The sequence below is a fragment of the Protomyctophum bolini genome (genome assembly GCF_963924005.1).
Source record: "Protomyctophum bolini genome assembly, chromosome: 15".
NCBI lineage: Eukaryota > Metazoa > Chordata > Actinopteri > Myctophiformes > Myctophidae > Protomyctophum > Protomyctophum bolini.
In genome coordinates, this window is record NC_137876.1 from 23,009,670 (window position 1) to 23,033,177 (window position 23,508).

The following is a 23,508-nucleotide window of genomic DNA, read 5'->3' on the forward strand; positions in this document are numbered from 1 at the left end:
TTGACGGCAGCAGAATGATTTCCTAGTAGGAAATGGGTCGGAAAGTCCTACCCTCCACTTGCAGTAAGTTTTCCGCAATTTCCATTTCCGCAATTATCATTTCCGCAATTTCCTCAATTTCCATTTCCGCAATTTCCGCAATTACCATTTCCGCAATTTCCGCAATTTCCATAATTTCCATTTCCACCATTTCCGCAATTACAATTTCCGCAATTTCCATTTCCGCAATTTCCGCAATTTCCATTTCCAACTATTAATGGCAGCTGGGTTTCATCATTCAAATAAAATAGAATTCTGTCCGTTTAGCTATAAAATTATGTCAGGGAATAGGGATACACAGTATATGTCTTTCATTTGCATTGCATCTCCCCCCCCCCCCCCAAACTTTTATTTTCGTTCGAGTAATAGTACAACTCTAATAGTATTACTTATAATAATGTAATTAAAGATAACTTCATTCAGATTTATTTATTTTTATTTCATTTTCCAGATTTTTTTTTCTTCTTTTTTTTAGATTTTCATTGGTGGGCCAGTCATAATGGTCCCGCGGGCCTGATGTGGCCCGCGGGCCTGAGGTTGAGTATCACTGCTCTACCATACAGTTCAGCTAAAATATCTTGAAGCTTTAAGCTCAACTTCTTACAACTTCAAACATAACATTACTGTTCGGTATTTCTGATAAGAAACCCTGTTGTTATCGTAGATCAGTTACAGCGAGTGGGAAAAACAATTTACGGCCACAAATGTTCTGGGAGAACTAGCCCGCATGCATCTGCAGTTTGACTCATTTTTAGATTTCGGGCGTGCTGCCAACATCTAGCCCCCACTATTCCACACAGCTATGTGAGTTTAGTTGCATAGCAGTTGGCCCATCTTGTAACTGTACTGTACCATCATCTAATTTAGTTTTGTATGGAATCGTTGATATGAAAAAGACAAAAAGCCCTACTTCCAAGTGGGGGCGGGCGATATGGAAAAATATATCACAATATCCTTCTAAGCAATCACAATATTATCACAATAATTGGTTTCTATGGTAATTTTCTCAAGTTACTTAACATTACAACCACCTACAAGGTAACTAAAACTAAAATAAAGACCAAAATACTAAGTGGCGGCGGTGGCTCAGGGGTAGAGTGGCCGGATGGTAACCACTAACCAGGTTGCCAGTTCAAACCCGGGCTCCCCCAGAGTTAGTGTCGAAGTGTCCTTGAGAAAGACACTGAACCCCTAATTGCTCCTGATGTGCAGGTTGGTGCCTTGCATGGTTTTCCGCCGCCATCGGTGTATGAATGTGTGTGTGAATGGGTGAATGTAATGCACAATCTATGTGAAGCGCAAGGCGCTATATAAATGCACCATTTAGTAAGAATAAGGTAGATAGAATTGAAAATCATAGAATGTGCATTCACTGTATCACAATATATACGATATCTCTGAAACGGCATAACGTGGAGACATTGCGTCGTCTCGACGATATTAAATCACCATATCGCCCAGCCACCCCTACTTCCAAGAGCCCACAGAGCAGCAGGTGTCCAGGACAGCAGGATACCCAGGCAGCTGCTAAGGGTGTGGGTCAAATGTAGGAGATTTAAAAGGATCTCATGTCCTTGGGTGCTAACCGTTTTGCCAGAGTGCACACCAGATTTAAAAGGATCCGTCAGTGGGTGCCAACCGTTGTGCCACAGTACACTACACACCAGTCAGCTCCTTAAATCAATTTGCTTCACGGATATGAATTGAGCCTCTGCTAAACCGTCCCATTGTTTTATTTCAGTATGATGTAATACATTAAGGGCCAATTTCCTGGATAAGCTTAGACTAATGCGATTTTATTTTATTTCATCGAGATTACCCACTGAAGAAAAAAAGGAGACTGCACTGTATGTAGATTTAATCTTCCGTCTCAGGGACTGGCCTTAGAGAGCTCATGATTCGTATCTGGGATATTGACGTTTGTGTGTGTGTGTGTGTGTGTACAATCTGCCTGGTGAATTGGCACAGGACTTGGCTGGTCTGGTTCGACTGGTTGCTTCCCAGCCCTCACTACTAGGTCACACACCAGAATAACCTACCGAAGATCACGTTTCTTAACACATTACAACCAGGCAAGCATCTGTCGATTTAAACACTTTAACCATTACTTTGGCTATTAAAAAAAAAGGGAAAAAAGCAGATAGGCTATATAAGCGTGGTGTAGATCTGCCATTTATGAAAAATATTTAACATTTTGTGCAAATCTTTGAATATATATTTTATATTTTTGGAAGTGTTCAAATCTGCTTCTGGGAGTCACTGGAACAAAAATATTTTGAGATGGTGATCTCAAAAAAAAAATTGGGGGTCCTTGACATGAAAAAGTTACATAAGTTTTTCAGCATTTAGAAGGCATTTGTAGAAATGGCCTAAGGTCCTAAATGGGTTAAATTAAAGCTAGATCAAACACAACTCAAATGTTGTGGGTGATATGCTGAGCTGAATTAACAACTCAAGACAGTAGGGATGTCCCGATCATGTTTTTTTGCTCCTGATCCCGATCATGTGATTTTGTGTATCTGCCGATACCGATTCGATATTCATATTGCTCCAACAGTCAGACAGACCATTAGTCAGACATCCTCCCCAAACCCTAACCTCACAGGAAGCCACAGGTGATTTTTAACCCGTAGCACGGGTTTGTCTGACTAATGACTATAGGACTGTTGGTATAATGTCTAACCAACCTATGCACCCCTATATCCAAAATCAGGGACAATATCCAGTCCAATATCATGATATAGATAAAATGGATACTAGGGATATTTTTTCCGTGATCTGCCTCGATCGGGACAACACTACTTTGCAGTGATGCATTCTTGAAGAAACAGGGCCCTTATCTTATGAACAGCCTGAGAGGTAGACATCTATAGGGCTGCAACAGTCAAACTATTCAATTTAATACATTCTAACAAATTATCGATTTTAATGAAATAATAGCATTTTTTATTATTTATAAAAATAGGTGATCTACAAGTTCACAATGCGTTAACTTGGTAGATTGGCTATGTTTGTGTAATGCCATTGCACTACTACCGTACATAAAAGTGGTTAATCAGACTAAATCGGTTAGTCGCAAAAACAACGCGCTTCAGTTCACATTATTCTTATTGAACTAAAAATTATCCGCAAGAAAACAACAAACAGTTGCAGCCCTAGTCAACAACAGGTAGCGCTAAACAAAGAACTGATTGCAACCTAAATGCTATGTACAGACAGTTGAATTTTTAATACAAACATATGAAACCAAATACATCCTTTTTGGACATCTCTAAGTTTAAGAGGCTGAGATGTGAGGACTAGAGAGAAGGATTTGAAACGGAGATGCTATGACACCAACATGAACATCGGTGCTGTCTGTGTGGGATTTCACACTCAGAGTAATCCTGCCCTTGGCAAACACGACACCCGTACACCCCCAATAGCTGAGTCACCCGTAAACACAAATCTTGTTAAAAGGAGAACTTTGAAGAGGGACATGCGTGTGTACGCATACATACACACACACACACACGCACGTGTGCGCGCACATGCACACAAACTACACTTAGCTTGCCTTGACTCATTATCAGCTTGTGTTTCAACCATTAAGCTATCCAACTGACCAGATGGTCAGAAAAGCTGCTTCACTGCTCTCTCTCTCTTGCTCCAACACACGTACACAGATACCAGAAAGGTTATGCCAGCCGTCGACTGAGGCCAACTAAGGATGTGATACAGAATGGATATTGGTGGATCTATAGCTGCAGAGCCAGCAATGAAACGTACAGAAAGGCTGACTTGAGGTCACAGCAGTTACATTGAACACTTCTGTGTGGTCCTTGACTATTTTCCATGTGCTTTGGCCGACAGTCGGGTCAAATAAGGTGACAAAATTGAAGTGCCATCCTTTCTTCCCACATCTCAGTGGAGGTGCCAGTGGGCCTGTTGCCCAGTGACTGCACAAACGACGAGGAGTACTATTCTTCAACCATTGCCAATTTGAGCTAATGTGAATAGATGAGATTGGGACTATGTTTATTACGCAGCCGGAGAGCACAAACACCTCTCTGAAAACTGGTTTAAAGTGAGAAACGATAAGAGGACGGTGAACACTCATCTCTGCTTCTCCATCTCCATCCCACACAGACCACATTAACAACAGTATTTATTATAGGGACATTGTGTTCAAGTCTCCAGAATTCCCTTTTCACGGTGTGGCCCTCCAGGCTAGCCGTAATGTCTATATACGATTGGTTTTGCGTCTGTGTCCGTTTTGTCCGGAGCTAATCTTATCTCACAAACCGCTGAACTCCTCACCGCCAAGATTTCTTGAAATGTGCACACTGCCGGCAGGCTAACGTAGTACCGCCACAAATTTTGTTTCACATAATTATTGTGTTTTACATCGTTTCTGTCGGGTGGGAAACCTCCAAAACTGTTACTTATCAAAAGAAGCAGACCGACAAGCCACGTGTCGAGCTTGTGTGATCCGCTACTTTTGATGCTTTTGTGTGCCGCTGTAGTTTGATCAAGTAGGACATTAAATTACGGAAAAAAAACAAAAAAAAATACGGAAACAAGTTAGAATACGGAGATAAGAGGTTTCTTCCTGACAGCGACAATATATATATTTTCAAGTCAATGGCAGTGAGATCAGGCTGAAACCTTGCCCACATTCAGAGTCATAATGTCATGGATATCATATGTCACAGACGACCGATGTCGCAGGCTGGCCACATGATGTCCCAGATCCACAGCTTGAGCCACACCGTTCCCATTCCCAATTCCGAGACCATCCACGTGAGCAGATGTTTCATTCCTTAGGCTATTGTGACATCTCCTAAGGTCTCGTAACGCGTCGGTGCATCATGATAGCACAATATTACAGGAGCTGGCAGCAACGGGGGCTCAAGGAAAAGTTCATAACATACATGGATATGAGATGGGCTGAAGGTTTGGAGAGAGAACGTCACTGGTATGGCTTTGTGTTGCTGCAGCCATTCCCCCTGGCAGTATGGAAGTTAGGGCAGTTAGTTCCCTTTAGTAGCCAAACTTGTCGTTTAGATGAGTGCGACCATCTCCAGACTGATCTGTGATGTGGAAGAGCAAACTTTGTTTTCAAAATAAATCACTTTATATCTACACAGCGGTTTTGATTATATAGTTACATATGAAGTATGAAACTGGGATAGATACTTTCCCAATGTAATGAATCCAAGCTGCATAATATGGCACCCCATTGCTTTGACTTTGATTTAGATCCCTTTAAACTGTGCAATTTGTGGTTATGAAACCTAAAAGGCAAGATGCCCTAGATGCAGCAGGATAAACTTCAAGTTGACATTTACAAGTAATCTACCTACAGTACCGAGTCACCGACAGTACCGCATTGGAACACAACACAGACAGAGGCTGTCGTCCTGTAAAGACGCTCCGAGGACTGTCCCCGTTTTCCCAAACAGGAATGTTTGCCCTGCTGTAAAAGGGCATCTCTTGGTATCAGAAATATACTTCATTGAAGTGTGTGTTTGAGGTTTAAAGCCGCAAACCGTCATTTCAGGTCTTACTCGGGATTCGAACGTGGGTGTCTCGTCCCGTGTGGCCTAACAAACTTCTATCAGTCTCTGCCAAGACAAAGTTCCTGCTTGGCCAGGGGAGATAACGCCCCATGCAGTAACAGGGTTCCCACACATATTTACCAATTCATTTCCAGAATATTTAACCCAATTTCCAGACCTAATATAACAATCGTTCAGCGCAATGAGTACTCTTACTCCTATGTGCAATGCCCAAAGACGGGCAGTGTAGCAAGAATAAAGCATAGAATATAGAATGGTAAAATTCTGTTCCAAATCTCGAGACAAATCTTTGCTACACCACACCATCCTAGGGCACAGGATCACGCTGCAGCATGTTGTGAGCTTGTAGATCTGCTATTTGTGTCACGTCCGGTACACGATAGGCTGCGATCACACAGGCCGTTTGTCAAAAAACTACTTATGAACAAAATAAATAGCCAAAAACAATACATAGCCAAATATTTTTCAATGACTATATAAATTACAGGACCCTTTTTTACAGGACTGGAAAATATTTTTTTCTAATTTCAAAATAATTCATGACCATGGGAACCCCCAACTCCACACCAGGGTTTAGATTTCACCTCCAACCACTGCAGATGTGCTTGTTTTAGCACAATCCACCTTACAGGTTGATTAAAAAAAAGTTAATTTCAGTTCTGTAATGCAGCTTTAAAAAAATAATCTACTTCTACCTTGCTAGTTGGTTTTGACCCGGGGCTAAATATGATATATATGTGAGCAGTCTTGGATACAAAGCATTAACAGCTAGCTGCTAAGCAATGCATGCACCATATAAGCAAATGTATGCAAATTCTATAAACAATAGAATGGGTTCAGTTGTACCTGAAGGAGGCACCCAGACACAGTAATCAGGGTCATCTTCAGGGTATTGACCAGAAAGGGACACTGGAGGCTGTGGAAAAGAAGAGTGAAATGTTGACCCATCACCAGTAGGAGCCTCCTAGTAGTCGGTGGGTGTGTGTGGAAAACACGGCTCTCTCACTCACACCTCACACATTTTCCTTAGTGTCCCATTCATGTTTACACGGAAAAAATGCTCATAGTTAATTTAATTCCGAGAGTGTATGATTCCATTTCTACACATTTTGCCGTGTGTGAGGGCTTACCCTGGCGGCAGGGCCAATGGCTTTCTTTTTCACACTCTTCTTTGCACTGGGTTTGGTCTGTGGTGGTGCTGTGTCCTCTCCTCCAGCCGTGGGATCTGCAGAGCCAGGCCAATGAGAACCTCAGTTTCGGTGTGACAAAAGCCGCTTCGAATGTCATCAACCGATAATCACCAGTAGGTTACCTATCACTCGAATGCAATCGAGCCAGCAGGCTCGTCTGGAGCCTACCTAATAGTCGGACAACGCGAGTCACGCAACCAACGTCTTCTGCCGGACGTCTCTGCGTTTCCTAATTGCAGCCAGTCGGCTCCAGGCGAGCCTGCTGGGGTGTCCAAACTTTTTTCAAAGGGGGCAATATTAGAAAAAGACCCAATGGTCAACTACATCTCCTGACATAATGTACCTTCGGACTATAACAAAGTTGCATACATATGCATCGCATTTAAACGATTCTATTTAACTATCATCATCAATACTCTGTCAGGTGTGTGCTGTGAACAAAAAGTGCAACCTTTTTCACATTACCAAATGTAACCAGACCAGCAAGGTAACAACAAAAAAGAAATACAAGGAACAAGGAACACTGACAAATTATACTCTGGGAAATGCCCAGGTTAATAAACTTGAATTAAAAGATGTCTCATACTGTTCATAATACAATAGACTAGACTAGAGGGTATGTGCATGACATCATCATCGTACACGCAAGTTATGTGGGAACGCCTACTAAGTGGCAAAAAACTACTTTCTGGCCTTGACAGCCCATACATCCAAACAGAAAAGTCCTATCTATATAATGGTTGTATAACAGGCAATTCACACTGAGACGGACTGAATCCGTTTCATTGGAACCGTTTCCGAATATGGTTGCCTGGTACCCGATGGCCATGATTCACATTGCCCGAGATTCAACAGCGCACCCGGGTACACTTGCATAACACACTTTAATCCTCCAGATGGTGGTGTGCTTGATGGCTGGCGCGCACGGACACTGACCATCAACTCTGCGACATTGTCTCAAATAAATCCAGACACACATTGCATTGCCTCTTTGCCGTTATACTACTTCACTGTCAGCCTGCCTGCTATTCACTGTGTCAGTCAGTTCTGTGCTCCAGTGTTGTGTTTGATATTAGTTTGCTATGGATTCTACTTTAGCATTATTATTATTTTGTTTTACTTTGGAAACTATGCCAAGCAAAGCCCAAGAGCCACGTGTAGTCCGCAGAATAAGATCAGCGCGTACTGCGGTGCTGCGCGTATACGCAGATTCAACAGGAGACGGGCGGCGTTGAGAAATGCGCTGGTGTTACGCGTCGTGCAGCGTCTGTCTGTTTTTTTTTGTTGGCGCTTGGCTCGTCGACTAGAGATTATGTCACATTCTTTAAAAAAAACAGTCCACTTCCTTCTGTAGGTACGCATGCATTCACATTGGAACGATCCGTATCTGAGTACACTTCAACGGTCCAGTATAGACCTCTATTCAGGTATGAATCTGCGGGGCCGGCCGTATAAAATTCGTCCCAGGGCCGCACTTTGGACAACTCTGATCTACTGGCATTGTGCACAAGCCCTGGACTCTCTCATAGACACACAGACTCACAGTCAGATCCATTTCTAGTGAGCATTGTAAGCTTGTAGAGCTGCTATTTTTGACAAAGAGATATGATGTCAACAGAAAAAAGCGGTCCAAGTACAGAGCCAACAGCAGGTCTAGTGTGTATAACAGTTACATGATTATTGAGAGTATTTTCATTACGATAAAAAGAAACAATTTAAACGTGACACCCACCCAGACCGGACCACTTCAGGATGCTGTGGTCAGGTACCTGCATTGCTTCAGTTGGCACCTCATCTCTCGTTGGTTTGACACTTTGCACTGATGAGAAACCACAAGAAAATGCAATGTAATAAGAGCAAGGTAAATAAAACATTCATCTGGGTTTTAAAATAATGGACTTCACTTCAATGTCTCAATGGGGTGTAGTGGCTAGGTGAAACTATAAGAAATTATATTCTTGTAATTGTCAATAAATTTGCCAACTAACATTTGAAAAACAAGCTCATGTCCCACTGGTACTGCAGGTGGTTTCATGTTCCTTGGTTATACATCTCTGCTGTCGGGGAGAAACCGCCTAACTCCAAAATGTACATTTTTCAGGAACATTTACATTTAACAAAAACATTTTTTAAAGCAATACTGCCTCAAACAAAGTTGGTATTGTGACTTCATATATTCAGTAAATTACTTGCATGAGAGGGGGAGAGAGGTGGTGGAGTTAGCTGCTTTAGCAGACAGTTTGAGGGTCCAATGGAGTTAGGTGGTTTTGTCCGAAGCACTTTTTAAAACTTTTCGTTGGTTCCACATTTGTATAACCAACACACAGATGCAAAGGGTGTTTAATGGCATAGATTTATGGAAACAAAAATCAAAAACCTGATGGAGTGGTTTCTGCCGGACAGCAACGATATGGTAATTAATGCGCTCAGCTGGCACGGCCAGCTTGCAAAGCTCTATCAAAGACTTGTCACGTGTCTCCCTCCCTGCCTAACCTGAATCTACCATTTCATGCCCTCAGCTGTGCTGCCAAGGGAAAAAGAAGGGCATGTCTCAATTTGATATAGTATGTTGTAGAAATACTGACACCTAGTGGTTTCTGGGTGAAATATAATAGATCAGTGATTATCAAAACATTTTAATGTCAAGGAAATAACTTTCTTTGTGTGTTCTTAGAGTTAAATTTGGAAGTCTGGAAAAGTTTTTATAATGAAATCATAATTAAACTTAATGTTGATATAGCACAAAATTATAAAATGTCAAAAAGGTTGCCGAATCCTGGTTTAATACATTTGAAATGTTGACATAATGAGGGCAGAGAAAGAAAAAATACCAGTAGACAAAACACACACCACACGTACATATCACAAAATACCACACATCTAACCCAATCTATAGATGTTAATAAAAAAACTAAAAGTTAAACCATTAAAAGCATCTACGTCATTTTATACAGTATAACACAGGTTATTCATAAAACTCTTGGGATTTAGAACGTCTGTTTAGAACAGTTTCGAACAATTTCTAAAAAGCTTGCATCGTCATTTCGTGCTGCTCTGCAACCTTGCACATTATGCCATTTTGTGAATGTTTATGAAAAAAGAATTCTAACACAAATCTTCTCTTCTGGGGGGTCCCTGGCACAAAACCTGTTCAGATGGAGGGTATCGCGGTGATTTATTGATAGGGCAGTATAGTAGACTGACAGGAAAAGGGGGATAAAGATGGGGTGAGACACGCAGCAAAGGTGGTCAGGATCGGGATTCGAACCCGCGATGCACTGTCAGGCTGGCATTGCCAATACCTTTGTGGCAGTTTTCTGAAAAAAAACGATGTTTCTACCGGTATGTCAGTGCTTCTCAAACAGTTTCATGTCAAGGACCCCCAAAAATATATGTATTTGGCTGCCGACCCATAGCTTAAAATATTTTGTTCCAGGGACGCTCGCTTTAAAAATACATATATTCAAAGATTTGCATACATTTTCACGATTTTAAGGTGACACAGATGCGTTGTCCTTACCTTTAGGTGTATGCAGTGTCTGCCGTTTTCTCCGCTGCCCTAAGGAGGCACTCTCTGGCGACGTGGACGCCTCAGGATGCCCACCGTCCAGATCAGCGGCACCTTCACCGTTTCTGCTTTCGTCCTCTGTGGTTCTCTCCACCTCTTCCTTCTCCTCCGCTTCCTCCTCCTCCTCTTCATCGTCGTCGTCCTCTTCTTCTCCGCCGGGCGGAAGCTCTTTCATGTTGAAGAGCTCTGCGGGCAAGTTGGGACGCTTGGGGGGCAACTTCTGCAAGGGGACGCGGAGAGAAGGAACGTTGACACATTTCACCAGAGAAACGAGAGGCCCAGCTCTGCGTAAAATGAGCCCGAAAAGAGGCGACGAGACCGCTTGATCACACACTCAAAATGAGTTAACACAGCATCAAAACCACAAATCAGTTTAAGCACTTTAACCCTATATACATTTTTACACAATATAATAGGGTTAGGGGTCCCAAAATATTTTCCGATAGAGGTTTGTGGCCAAATACACAATTTATTTGGGAGTTTTTGACCACTGGTTTAACATCAGGAAGACACAAGCCCCCTCCACCAAACAAAAATGCAACCTGCAACTACCAATTTGTACATAAAAATGCGCAAAGTCATACGCAGACTTAACACTGAAGGAAAGATGAAAAGGTAACTCTTGTCAGCAGGGAGTAAGTGAAGGATGTGAGTGATTTCAGAAGAGTCAAACATGAAATTTAAGATGAGGGACAGTCTTATACCATGTTATTATACCAGAGGGTGGTACCTACCCCGATAGTACCAGTCTTCAGTTTGAACTTGCTGCCGCCTTTCATGGCCCCGAACAATGGCAAGGACTTCTTAGGCTTCTGTTCATTTGCGGTGCCACTACAGCTTAAACAAACAACAGTTTAAGTTCCATTCATCAGTAGCACTGCAATGTTATCTATCTATCTATCTATCTATCTATCTATATGTATGTATATCCAATTTCTATTGGATATTTAAAAAAATTATGGGGGAAATGTTTTGGCAATAGATAAAACATACAAATAATTGCTCACATTGTATTGAAATATTTATTAGAAAATACATTTACAACACATATTCCTGTTGATTTTGTATTTTCGATGTAGTTTAAAAGTTACAGAAAAGTGTTTCTCTACAGTCTACACATTTGTAAATGAAAGCATAGCCTCTACCTGTTGGCAGAACCTTATTAAAAAACAAAGAAAACTATGCTTTGTGAAAGCAAATAAAACGGACGTAACAAGAAGGGTACCACACTGGACTTATGGGTGGGAGATATCGTGATAAATATCGCAGAGACCTGACCTGGCCTCATGTCTCCACGATATGCATTTTCAGAGATATATATTTTCGTATCGTGATACACTGACTGCACATTCTATGATTTGCAGTTAATTTATACTTCTTTACAGTTTAGTTACCGGTATGTATTTTTTTCCTTTTAGTTTTTGTTACCTTGTAGGTGGTTGTACTTTTAAGTTAACTTAAATAACCATAAAAAAGATTGTGTTAATATCGTGTATCATGATACTGCAGAAAAAAATATATTATATTATTTTTCCAGACTCCCGACCCATATTTATTTTAACACCTGCTTCAAGGCAATCCATTTTGGTAAAATCTCTGCCTGATGTGGCCTGGCCTCACCTTGGCTGCAGTGAGGACATCTGGACTGACCGTGTGTTAACTTGTGGCCTCACCTTGGCTGCAGTGAGGACATCTGGACTGACCGTGTGTTAACTTGTGGCCTCACCTTGGCTGCAGTGAGGGCATCTGGGCTGGCCGCGTGAGCTCCACCAGCTTCCGCAGCCGCTGGGCCTCCTTGCGCAGGTCGGCCACGTGCACGTGCAGCTTCCTGCGCTCCACGGCGTCCATCGCCGCCTCGCTTCGAACGGCGCTCATGAAGGCGTCCAGGGTGTCCTCTGTGGACGAGCTGGAGGAATCTGGGACAAACGGAGACATTTTGACCGGCACAAAGAGACAAGACAGATAATGGACAGAGACTTGAACGTTTGAACGTATCAGATTGCGATGTGCGTGTGCACGCATAGCACCAGTTAAACTCGGTTCACCTCTGCCTCCGGAATTCAGCTTTTTCTGGGTCTCTGCCAGCTCCTTCTCCACCCCTGCCAGTTTAGCCACCTTATTAGTTTAAACAAATACAAAATGCAAACAGCATTAGTGTCATAGAATAAGCCTAGTAGAGGCAGGCTGCCAATGTACTTTTTACATTGAAATGATATTTGCTGTGTCAATGCTTGTGCTTTCCATTCAGTAGACATGCAAATAAGTACTCGAACAATAACACTGTACAAAGAGAAGTGCTCAGTTTCTTTAATACTCATATGAATTAGAATATTTAAAGTCTGGTTATTACCAGTGAGTCGTAGGTTTCGGGACGCTCCTCAATCTTGCCCGCCTTCTTCATACGCTCCTGCCTCTTCTTCTCCACGACGCCGGTCCGGTCCAGGAAGGTGTCATCGTCACTGTCATAATAGTCCTCATCTTCCCAGTTCTTCTTTTTGCGCTTACGGGACACTAGGGTGGAGGTACATTGGACACGGGAATAGAGTAACTAAAATTCAACTAGTGTCGGAAACAGTAATAGAGTACCTAGAATTGAACTGTGGGTGGAGGCATTGGAATTTGGAAAGCACAAAAAGTAAATATGCAAGAAACATCTCTCATCACTAGCCATACAGTACTGATAATTCAACTCAGAAGAGTAACAAATGGTCCATTTGGTTCCCATTTGCACACTATTCCGACATTACCATGGCATGCACAACGTGTTCAAGCAGCAAGTCAAGCCTTTCTGCTAAGAAACCCTCCCTTTGGGTTGGAGACACACACCTGCTTCCTGGCGCAGCAGCCCTCGGGCCTCCAGGATCCGACAGGCCTCCAGGCTACACTGCACGGCCGCGTCTTTCTTCTTCCCTGTGTGGGTCACCTCGGCCACCAGCTGCCTGCCCAGAGCATCGTCCACTGGGAGCCTGAGAACAAAAAGGTTCCGTATCATGGCATGGTGTGACACACAATGTAGTCCCTGGCCATGAATTTAGTATTGTAGCAATGTGAAGATTTTGTATTTTCTTTCACGGAACAGTGCACGACACTTTTGTGCAATGTTCCGTGGAAGTGCGTCAATGTTGTCATTTACTGAGAAGTCTGAGCTTAAGAAATTCCACAGAAAAGGGAGTTAGAATCTCAAGAAGGGTAAGTGTACCAGCTTGCCTGATTGTCATCATTATTAGGAAATGTGCACATATAATCATGTGCCTGCTCTATCAGTACTATATCAGTGTAACAGTGGTAATATCATGCCTGGGCTTGATATAATTTGTTGCACATAGTATCGTGTAATTAATGAAATCAAGCCATTAACAGTGATGATTTAATTTCAATCTTTTTTTTAGTAGCTATTAATTCAAATATTTTCTTAAATTTGATGGACTTTTGAAATACTGGACTATTTAAACATATTTTAATACATTTAACAAAAGGCATTTTATTTATATTTTAAAACATTTTCCCAAGGACCACCTGCAGGCCTATTATGCTACAGACTACTAGTAGTCCGTGGATCATCGGTTGAGAAACAGTGTATAGACATTGCATTAGCAAGTGTTACGACAAATATTAGCCCATATCCCCTCCCAACCTGACCATTCATTTCAAATTCAAAATCACAGTATCTACAAAATGCTTGACATCCCAACTGTTAGTACAACAGTGTGTATGTATGCGACGTGTTTAACCTTTATATTACGTCAAGAGGCAGTTTTTGCCACTTACTTTATTCTGCAGAGCCAAGTGCCATGGTTTTGGTCTTCATACTCGAATTCCAGCTCCTCTCCTGAGGAGAAAGAAAGATGTGTAGTCAGAGGCAATGATAACTTTTCACATTATCCATGCCAATTTGTAAGGATCACAGTGTTTTGTTTAGTTTTAATACTTTTTGGGGATTTATTGGATAGTACAGTGATATGAAGAGCAACAGGAAACAGGGAGAGAGGCAGGGAGTGACACGCAGCAAAGGCTTGGGAATCATATCTATCCATCCATCCATCCATATCTTGGCAGTGTTGGCACCTACTGGATGCCACTACTAAGACCTTTGCATTATTACGATTGCTTTTTTTGTATTAAATTGGATTGACGCCAACAGATTAGTTTCGTTAAATCCATTCAGTAAAATCCATCCATCTAACACTTTAGCACAACTCGGCAGTTCACCTTCTCTGTCGTAGAAGCCCTGCAGGGCCTTCTTGGGGTCTTTCAGGTAAGCAGCCTCCTGGTCTTCACGGAACTCTGTGGCGAAGGGGTTCTCCTCGTTCTCGTCCTCCTCTGGAACTGGGTCTTCGCCTACAGTACAGGGCAGTTAGGAGGAGTTGTGGAGACAAATGGAGGGAAATGTACTCTTGTTTGTGGACTTCCAAAAAGACAGCCCAGCAGAAGTAGTTTCCTATTGATTCTATCATCTAACAAAGTGGTTCTCAACCTTTTCAGGCCGCGACCCCCCCAAAATGATTGGGACCGCCCCACCCTGACAAGCACTTGGAATTGTAGGAGTTGAGGCATTACATTTAGTTTGAAAAGGCTAAGCTTGTAGATCTGCTATTTTCCTAATATTTGTCTCTTTCTTATATTATTTGACAATTTGGACAATGTTTGACCAGTTTTACAGTATAGATTCGTTTGTTGATTACTTTTGATGCAGTAATGGTCTTTTTCTTTTTTTGAGGTATTAAAAAGATCTTAAAAATCCTTAAATTGACAAACAAATTGTCAATTGTCAAACAAATAGGATCTACTGGCTGTTTTCTTTAGCACCCGCCCCTCTACCAGAAATCACTTGGACGGGGTAGGCTTACTGATATTCTAACTAGCTACATACCGTGAGCATACGATTCTCTACGTCTGCCAGACTGACACCATTTCCATAAAGCTTACCCATTCCCCAAGAGCAGCCAGAGTCTACGCCTGTAGTCTTCCTCTGGTCCTTCTTGTCACCGCTCCCCTCTCCATCAACAGTGTCGTCGTCGTCGCCATCAGAGCCCTCTTCTCCCATCATCCTCTTCTCCAGCTCTGCTCTCTGCGCCTGGGCGCGTTCCCTCAGCTGTGTGACCGTCAGCTCAGACTCCTCCTCCTCGTCGAATTCTGGACCCTGTGAAGAAATAGATGCGGATGAAATAGTAAATGGGAGTGATGCCCTGCCTAAAACTGAGTGTTCTTGAGGTGTGTGTTTATTTTGATTCCCGGTAGTGTAGTACAAATTGCAATAATATGTTTTTTACCTGTAGAATAAAAAGCCTAGTGCTCCCTCCAAACTTCACAACGTGCCCAACTCGGAGTCGGATATAGGTTTGGGGGGGGATCTTGTTTTTATTCACTACGGTGCCGTGTGTGCTCCCCAAGTCGTGGAGATAAAACCCTCTCTCCTCGCCGACGCACTCCTTCTCGCCGGACTGCCCGCGGTACTGTATCACCGCGTGGTACCTGGAGATGGAGGGATGCTCCAAGGGGACGTCGCACACGGGCAGCCGTCCCACCACGAAGTAGCTCTTCTGCGCGAGCGGGACCGTGTCCACTATGGTGCCGTTCTTGAGGATCTCCAGAGCATAGGGCATCTCCGCCGCCACCCCGCCCCAGGGAGGCTCCGTGTACGGCACAGGGGGGTGGGCTAACTGGGCTTTGAACCCTGCAGCGGCGGGGGGTCCTCTGACGGGAAGGGAGACTCTCGGTTTGGCCTCTTTTTGGGTCTTCTTGACAGCTCCGACCTAGACAGACAGACAGACAGATTGACATTTGTATTATGCTGCTGCAGTTTGCAGGATGGGTACAGTTCAAGGAAGACACAGGTCAATAGAAAATCTGCTAAGAGGATAAAACCAGAAAAAGACTTGTTTACAGCCAGGGTTCTCCATTTTCAATTAATCAAAACATGTAAAGACATACAAATATACACTTCTATGCAAAAAGATAGATAGATAGATACATACTTTATTGGTCCCCTGAAGGCAGATTCAGATATCACATAGCCCATGAGCTACTATACAGCTACAGTACGGTTAAAAAATACATCACAATCAATCAATCAATGAAAACACACCACCGCCTTGTCGGGATGTTCCTCTCCATCGTTGGCCTCTTCAGAAGAAGTGACCTTCTCCTCTGAACTTGAACTCGCAGCAGGCTCCTCGGAAGAGGCCTCCTCCAGAGACCGAGGTGCGTGTGGTGGTGGCTCTGTTGTCGCGCCGCGGCTCGGTGGTTCCGCTGCAGCAGCAGAGTCCACCGTGACTGGTACCGGTGTCTTCTTATTGTTCTTGGACGGACCACCACCGCGTTGTCTGATCACCGCGAGGGAAGGAGCTGCGAACAGCGCTGGTTTCTTGAAAGGATCTTCTTCCTTTTCTCCTGAATCCTCGCTGTTGTTTGGCGGCGCGTCTTCTTTGTTTTCGTGTTGTTCCCCGCTGCGATCAGAGTCGCCAGAATTCATGATGTCGTCTGTGTCCAATCTGTCCATATCTTGATCCGTGTTTATCTTCTCAGACTCCGCCGCCGATGCTGGCGAGGAAGCTGCCATGTTTATTTTGGTGCAACTGTTAAATCTGACCGGTGGGCTCTTGGTCAGCGGTGGAAAAACGACTCACTTATCTTTTCTTTTTTTAACTTTAAGTAAAAGTATCAATACTGCAACGTAGAAATACAATTATAAGTAAAAGTACTAATTTTATATCTTATTATAATCTACATTATGATATACAAGCTCACAATGCGTTGTAAAAGTACTGAAAATTGGAAAAGATAGTGAAATTACTAAAATACTTGTACTTACTTTCCACCACTGTGGCCAGAGACCCAGACACACATGCATTTTACATGTTATATATGTCAGGCGAGTGTGATTAAACGCTCCTTAAAATAAAACGCACATGATTGTTCTAATAATTCAATTCAACCGAATTCATCCACCTTCGTGTGCTTCGTTTGCTTCGGAACGTTTACAAGTCGTGCAGGTGTCACTACGGAGCTTCTTTGTGACAGGACAGCTCGAGCTTATGGATGGATGGGCTCATATCGTTTGATTTGGCTCTGACTGCAATAATGTGAGTTCTGTTCTTCTACGGTTATATTTGCATTTTGTAATAGCTTGGGATATATTTATAACCTGGAGATTGTCCAGCTGCTATATAATTCAGTCTGGTTTATATCATAAACCTTGTTTTGTGTAATAACGCCGCCGAATTGCTCGATTTATTCACACGTTGACAGCCCGCACTATCCGACAGGCAGCTATAACATGATTACACTTTATATTCAATTGAATAACGTTGACTAAATGCTAGCTGATCAAAACATACAAGGGTAGTGATATTTGAAATTATGCAAAATCATGTGCTATTTTCAAGATTCAAGAAGTTTGTATTTGTGTTGTGTCACTGAGGTACAATTAAGCAGCCATGTGCACAGATTGCAAGAAAATTTAAATACAGTTGAATGAATGTAAAAAATAATGCTATAAGCTGTCTCTCGTGGAAGAGCCATTGAGGATATATATATTATTGGTTTTGTATTAATTTGCAATGAATGCTTGTACTTTTTTCTCCTATAAAATATATGTTATGCTATAGATGTATATAGTGTATGTGCTCACACTACCTAGCTCATTTGAACCTCACTTTGATCACAGAGCATTCCAAAATACAAATACATTATCCGTCTATAAAGAATCTTCCCATATCCGTTCATGCTGCGATCTTTTCCTGCCACTTTTTCCCCTCACACACACACTACCATCCTCATATCCAGACCAAAGTATACCTGTTTGGGCAGCCGCCTGCCTGCCAGTCAACATGATGCGATACTGGGGTGAGATCCCGGGCCCGGCGGGAGCCCCTCCGAGCCGCAGCTCCTTCGACCTGCTCCAGCGGGAGTTCCGCTCCGTGGAGATGCAGGACCCGCCCCTGCACCAGCCCTCTGCCCAGCGGCCGCGGCCCACCACCATGCTGGACATCCCCTCGGAGCCCTGCAGCCTCACCATCCACACGGTCCAGCTGTGCCAGCACGCCCGCCGCCTCCGCGGCCTGCTGGCCGCCGCCCAGAGTCAGGGCTCTTCTGCCGCGCCCTCCGAGGGGGGCGGCAAGATGGAGGAGGGCGCGGACGCCAGCCTGCCCTTACGACCACCCACGCCGCCCGCCATGCCGGACGACCTGCTGCCCTTGGACAGCAAAGCTCCGCGGCAGCCCTTTCAGCTTCGCCACAGTGACCCTGAGAGTGACTTCTATAAGTGAGTTGCTGAGAATGGTACCTCCCTCTCTCTCTCTCTCTCTCTCTCTCTGTCTCTCTAAACCTGCTATCAACATAACAAAAAGTGATTTCCCCCCGCCCATACATTTATATCCTTTTTTGTAATACTTTGTTGTATGACATCGTTGGGCAAAAGCAGGGTTGAGACTAGCTTGCACATCAGCTTTTTTTTGTTGTTGTTGAAAAACCTTGATTTAATTTTATTGTACCGGTATTTGGACAAAACATTAAAGTCGTTGAGGCCGTCTGTGGGTTTTATAAATATTTAACTAATGAAAAGTAAGTATGGCTTGGGACTAAATAATATCTACACTGGATCAATAGCAACACAGGCCTTATAGCTTTTTTTGTCAATTTCCTGAAGAGTAACGTTTTTTTTGGACAAAATTTCTGCCTAACAGCGACTATATGCTAGAATTGTTGATTGCAATGATACTGTAATAGATCAGAGTTGTCTCAAATGTCGACTCACGAAACACTCGTTTGCAGGCCTTTGTAAATCACAAATTTTGACTAATTACTAGAACCTGACCAATGTCATGATTTTGGGTCCAATGCCGATCCCAATTTTGCAGTCCTAAACCACGACCAATTACCCACATTTTGACTGATATTTTGTAAAACGCTGATGTCATTTTCTTTAACCACGTATTGAAAAATTATTGCAGATATTGATGTCGTCAAAAAGGTCATAATGTCGTAACGTGCATATAGTTTACCCTTTAAGTTTAATGTCACTGCTATCTTTTCTGTTTAAGTGAATGTTATGACATTATCGCTCCTCCCCTCCCAAAGGGGCAAAGGGGAGCCGGTCACAGAGCTGAGCTGGCCGTCCTGCCGGCAGCTCCTCTACCAGTCGGTGGCCACCGTCCTGGCCCACGCCGGCTTCCAGTCGGCCCAGGAGAGCGTGCTGGAGACCCTGACCGACCTGGTGCACGAGCACTACCTGCGCCTGAGCCGCCTGATGCGCGTGGCCGTGGACCGGGAGGCGCGCCTCGGCGCCACGCCCTTTCCCGACGTGATAGAGCAGGTGTTCCACGAGGTGGGCATCGGCAGCGTGCTGGCCCTGCAGCGCTTCTGGCAGGTGCGGATCAAGGACTACCACAGTTACATGCTCCAGGTGAGGGGAGCTTTATTTGTGTGTTTGGGTTTACGTTTGGTTTCTTTTATGTCAGTGGTCCAGGTGGTCGCCAGCTAAATGATGGAGAGTTGGTACGCAAATGGACCCTTATAGATATGAACCCGCAAGGGGCCATTTGGTTTCAAGAGTTACATTATTGTTAAACATCTGCATTACTTAGTTAATTTACAAGAAGTCTACGCAAATAGAGAATGTAGAAGAATTGTTACTTTGAACAACGTTATCTCTCCTATGTTGCCAACATCAATACAGCATGTAAATGTGGACGTATTCTTTAGTTTTGGATCTGCAATGCTAAATCTCATCAAATGGTGGTCCGTGGCTCAAATGCAGAATAAGTAATGGCCTTGATATGAAAAGGGTTGAAAACCACTGTTCTATGTGAATATTCATTTGAATAGAAATACAACCCCCGAAACAGAGTTTCTTCTCAGATTATCGATGTCTGGTTTTACTTCTGTCTTGTGGTTGTTCCTGCTCCCAAATATCTTATTGTATTCGGAAAGAAAGCAAATGTTCTGAATTAATTTAACACGCTAATAATATAACAATAAAATGCAATAATACATAAGCAGTATTCCTTACGTTGAAAATGGAACCGACACACCTTGTGTGCTGGAAACCACATAATACACAAAGGCATAAAACAACAAACACAGCATTGAGTTAATCAGCTAGGAATCGAACTTAGTGTTCCTAGCTGAACTTGTGTTCACGAGACCATACCTACCTACGAGACGGGTACAATGATACTGGAGCTCACCCATACATATTGCCCTTTTGGTCGTTATTGTCAATTATGCAGCCGATAGGTTGAACTACTTTTAACTTGGTGTCTGTATGTTGGGCATGTTGTTATAGGTGAAAATTAGCAAACGTTCTTGAAAATCTTCTATGAGCTCACAACGTGAGGCTATTGGTGAGCTTGTAGATGGGCTATTTTAAAATTAGTTTCAATTGGGCTTAAGTGGTTAAATGAAATAAAATGACTATTGACTAAATATCGATCAAAACATCCGTAATCAGTGGTCTAGGTTAGGAATCTCCAAAATCGGATAGCCAGCAAACTAGTGCTGTTGGAAACGACACAAGGGCCCCGGTAACGAGGACGTCCCACATTAACATAATGTGGATGTACTCAAGAAAGACGCAGGAGGGCAAAGCATCAACGAACTGGCCGGATGTATGGATAACCCGGGATGCCTGGAAGCGAAGATGGAGGACACGTCTGAGAGACTGAGACTGTAAATAATACCGCAGTAATTGTCTATCTTCAGGTCAGCAAGGATCTGTCGGAAGAGTACGAGCGTCTGGTGAACCCAGAGAAGTCCCTGGAGGACTCGAAGCCACCTAAGATCAAAGAGGAGCCCATGAGTGACATCTCCTTTCCCATCAGCGAGGAGCCCGAAGCGGACCCAGCCTCCGGGGATCAGGCCCTTCCTATGGGGGTGCTGGGGGCCCACGGCGAGAGACTGGAGGGTGACCAATCTCCACATGCTTCCGGTTAGACTTGCCTTTATATTACAATGCATTAATAAGTTACACTAATTATACAAGAGGGTTTTTCTTTAGCCTGACCAATAATTTAATATATATTATTCAATATTAAGTGGCCCATTGATAAGTTGGTAGTACTGATTTAATTTCACACGTCATATTCACATTAAAATTCTACTCTCTCTATTTTCCCCACTCCCGTCAAGGTGGCGGCGCGGGTACTAGTTCTCCCTTGTGGCCACATGTGAAAATGGAGCCTCAAGACGGGGAGGAGGGCCAAGGCTCCGGGCACCCCCACCACCCGCACGGGGTCCTTGGGGGCGATGTGTTCGAGGAAGGGGGTCCCATGTCCACCATGAGCGAGTCTGGAGGAGCCATGGCGCCGTCTCCCGGAGGCGCAGCGTCAGACGCCAGCTACGCCGAGTCGCACTCGCCCGATTCCCTGATAGGCACCTCGCCCGTCTTCAACCAGAGACCCAGGAAACGCGTGAAGAAAATGTGAAATCCCATTTTTATACGAGCTTTTGTGAGGAAGACGGCCAGATGGTCATTATGTCTAGCGTCGGATCCAGATCCTTTCAGTGGAGGAGAGACAATGGACTCCATGAAATATCATTTGTTTTTGTTTTCCCCGAAGTCTCTGCTTCGAGTTGGTCATCGTTCAAGGAGACTCTGAACTGATTTTTGCTACAAAAATAAAAACTAAATAACAAAACAAAAACAGCGCAGTGTTAGTCTTTACTCACACCTTCGCATCTAGCGTACAACATTGATGCATGCTAGATTTAAAGAAAGGGTTTGTTTACATCTCGCCCCGATGCATTTCCAATGGAAGTCACATGGTTTGACACAACATTTGTGTTGTACGGCTTTCGGCTGTGTTTCGACTGCCCCCCCACCCCCTCATGCAACACAAATGTTGTGTCAAACCATTTGACTCCCATTGGAAATGCATTGTGAGCTTGCATCAGTCAATAAGTCTCATGCATCAGCTATACATCAATCTGTTGCGAAGGTGTGAGTCAGGCATCAGTGATTCTGAAACTTTTTCCATGTCAAGGACCCCGACATTATTTGTATTTGGGCGTGGAGCCCCATCTCAAAATATTTAGTTCCAGGGACCCCCAGAAGAAAAGATTTGAGTTACAAATGTTTTATCAATTCGTCGCTGTCATTTTGATTTTATTTCATAAATCAATTCTATTGAACACTGTTGTTAAAGTGGTTACACAGATGCTTTCCCGGTTTTAATAGGTTGCATAGCTGTATCTGTATCCTAGATCCTGCAGATGGGCTTGAGAAGTATTGTAATATTTTGGCTACAGGTACTATACAATAAGCTGAACAGGGCCGTTAATTAGACGAAAGAACTGAATGAATGCATTTTGTTCTGTTTCTGATTAGCCTATATAAAAGAGTAACAATTTGTAGTTTCCTTAGTTTAAATGTTTTCACTGAAGATATGCACATGCATTCAATGCCAAAAGAATAAAAATATCCCTTTTCCCCCCCCAAAATGTGTCGGTCATATAATATTTGAGGTAATGGTCATTTTCGTACGGTGTGGTTAAACTTCATCTTTTAGAACTAAGAGCCTAAAACTAGTATAAAAATTATTGCTGCCATACGAAAAGCATTCAGTTACTTATTATTTTACATATATATTTATTAATTAATATTTGTACAAATTGCTTTGTTTATAACATGGTCATGTACTGTATAGCATAGGTATCACATGTATAACATGGTTATCCCCATAGTATGATATTAAAAGCAAAATGCAATTACAGTATTCTATGAATGTGCATCACCAACAGTTTATTCCCGTTATGGTCGTCTACTGACGATGACACAACATTCCCTGCACTAATCCTTACATCATCACAACAGGAGGACACCAGGCTGCCACTTTAGGAAACGCACTTGACACACCTGTCAACCTGACGCTGCTGAATGAGCATCTGTTGCTGTAATGAAGCAGAGCTGTGAGTGCAAGTCCACGGCAATTATAGCTCGGCTGTCTGCATCAGAAAGGGGACATCAATCCAGACTTAATGGCAAATTAATTACAGTACGCATACATTTGCATGCTAAATGAGCAAGTTGAATACATGCGAGTTTCTTCCACACCTCTTGTTTCCGCAAATAGTCCATGGCAATTGTCCATATGCCACCTGGAAACGAACTGATATTCGGTTTACACCAGGCGCTTGCTTTGAGGTACAGCAT

General features: G+C 43.2%; 2 protein-coding genes across 5 annotated transcripts in view; one reads left to right on the top strand and one right to left on the bottom strand.

The window, feature by feature from the left end:
- slc4a1ap (solute carrier family 4 member 1 adaptor protein) overlaps window positions 1–16,918 on the bottom strand; it is a 32,862-nt gene extending 15,944 nt beyond the window's left edge. The window contains exons 1-15 of one of the 3 annotated variants that reach the window (XR_013965426.1): window positions 16,444–16,918; window positions 15,629–16,111; window positions 15,285–15,498; window positions 14,568–14,696; window positions 14,127–14,187; window positions 13,185–13,324; window positions 12,709–12,869; window positions 12,404–12,473; window positions 12,085–12,274; window positions 11,093–11,195; window positions 10,311–10,578; window positions 8,523–8,609; window positions 6,731–6,825; window positions 6,447–6,516; window positions 4,953–5,111 (exon numbers count right to left, since the gene is read on the bottom strand). Coding sequence is in view for 2 of the 3 variants with exons in the window: in XM_080784501.1 (XP_080640627.1) it covers window positions 5,062–5,111; window positions 6,447–6,516; window positions 6,731–6,825; window positions 8,523–8,609; window positions 10,311–10,578; window positions 11,093–11,195; window positions 12,085–12,274; window positions 12,404–12,473; window positions 12,709–12,869; window positions 13,185–13,324; window positions 14,127–14,187; window positions 14,568–14,696; window positions 15,285–15,498; window positions 15,629–16,111; window positions 16,444–16,917 (2,595 nt within the window). In the remaining variant the exon portion in view is untranslated. Of the gene's footprint in view, window positions 1–3,245; window positions 5,112–6,446; window positions 6,517–6,730; window positions 6,826–8,522; window positions 8,610–10,310; window positions 10,579–11,092; window positions 11,196–12,084; window positions 12,275–12,403; window positions 12,474–12,708; window positions 12,870–13,184; window positions 13,325–14,126; window positions 14,188–14,567; window positions 14,697–15,284; window positions 15,499–15,628; window positions 16,112–16,443 lie in introns of those variants that run through there. The other 2 variants (XM_080784502.1, XM_080784501.1) reach the window with 2 other exon arrangements.
- A 458-nt stretch (window positions 16,919–17,376) lies between these two features.
- On the top strand, window positions 17,377–22,896 carry supt7l (SPT7 like, STAGA complex subunit gamma). 2 transcript variants are annotated; one of them, XR_013965363.1, is made up of 6 exons: window positions 17,377–17,440; window positions 18,144–18,621; window positions 19,437–19,761; window positions 21,060–21,285; window positions 21,486–22,257; window positions 22,295–22,896. XR_013965363.1 is itself a non-coding variant. In XM_080783313.1 (5 exons), exons 2-5 carry the CDS (start codon window positions 18,188–18,190, stop codon window positions 21,779–21,781), a joined length of 1,281 nt encoding a protein of 426 aa, XP_080639439.1. In that variant the 5' UTR covers window positions 17,377–17,440; window positions 18,144–18,187; the 3' UTR covers window positions 21,782–22,895. The 2 variants fall into 2 exon arrangements, 1 of the variants encoding a protein (XP_080639439.1); XM_080783313.1 differs by having other exon boundaries at window positions 21,486–22,895.
- The last annotated feature ends 612 nt before the right edge of the window (window positions 22,897–23,508 follow it).

Coding starts and splice junctions, on each gene's coding strand:
- supt7l (XM_080783313.1), top strand. CDS start 18,188: ATGATGCGATACTGGGGTGAGATCCCGGGCCCGGCGGGAGCCCCTCCG. Junction 18,622..19,436: donor CCTGAGAGTGACTTCTATAA/GTGAGTTGCTGA, acceptor CCCCTCCCAAAG/GGGCAAAGGGGAGCCGGTCA. Junction 21,286..21,485: donor CCAATCTCCACATGCTTCCG/GTTAGACTTGCC, acceptor ACTCCCGTCAAG/GTGGCGGCGCGGGTACTAGT.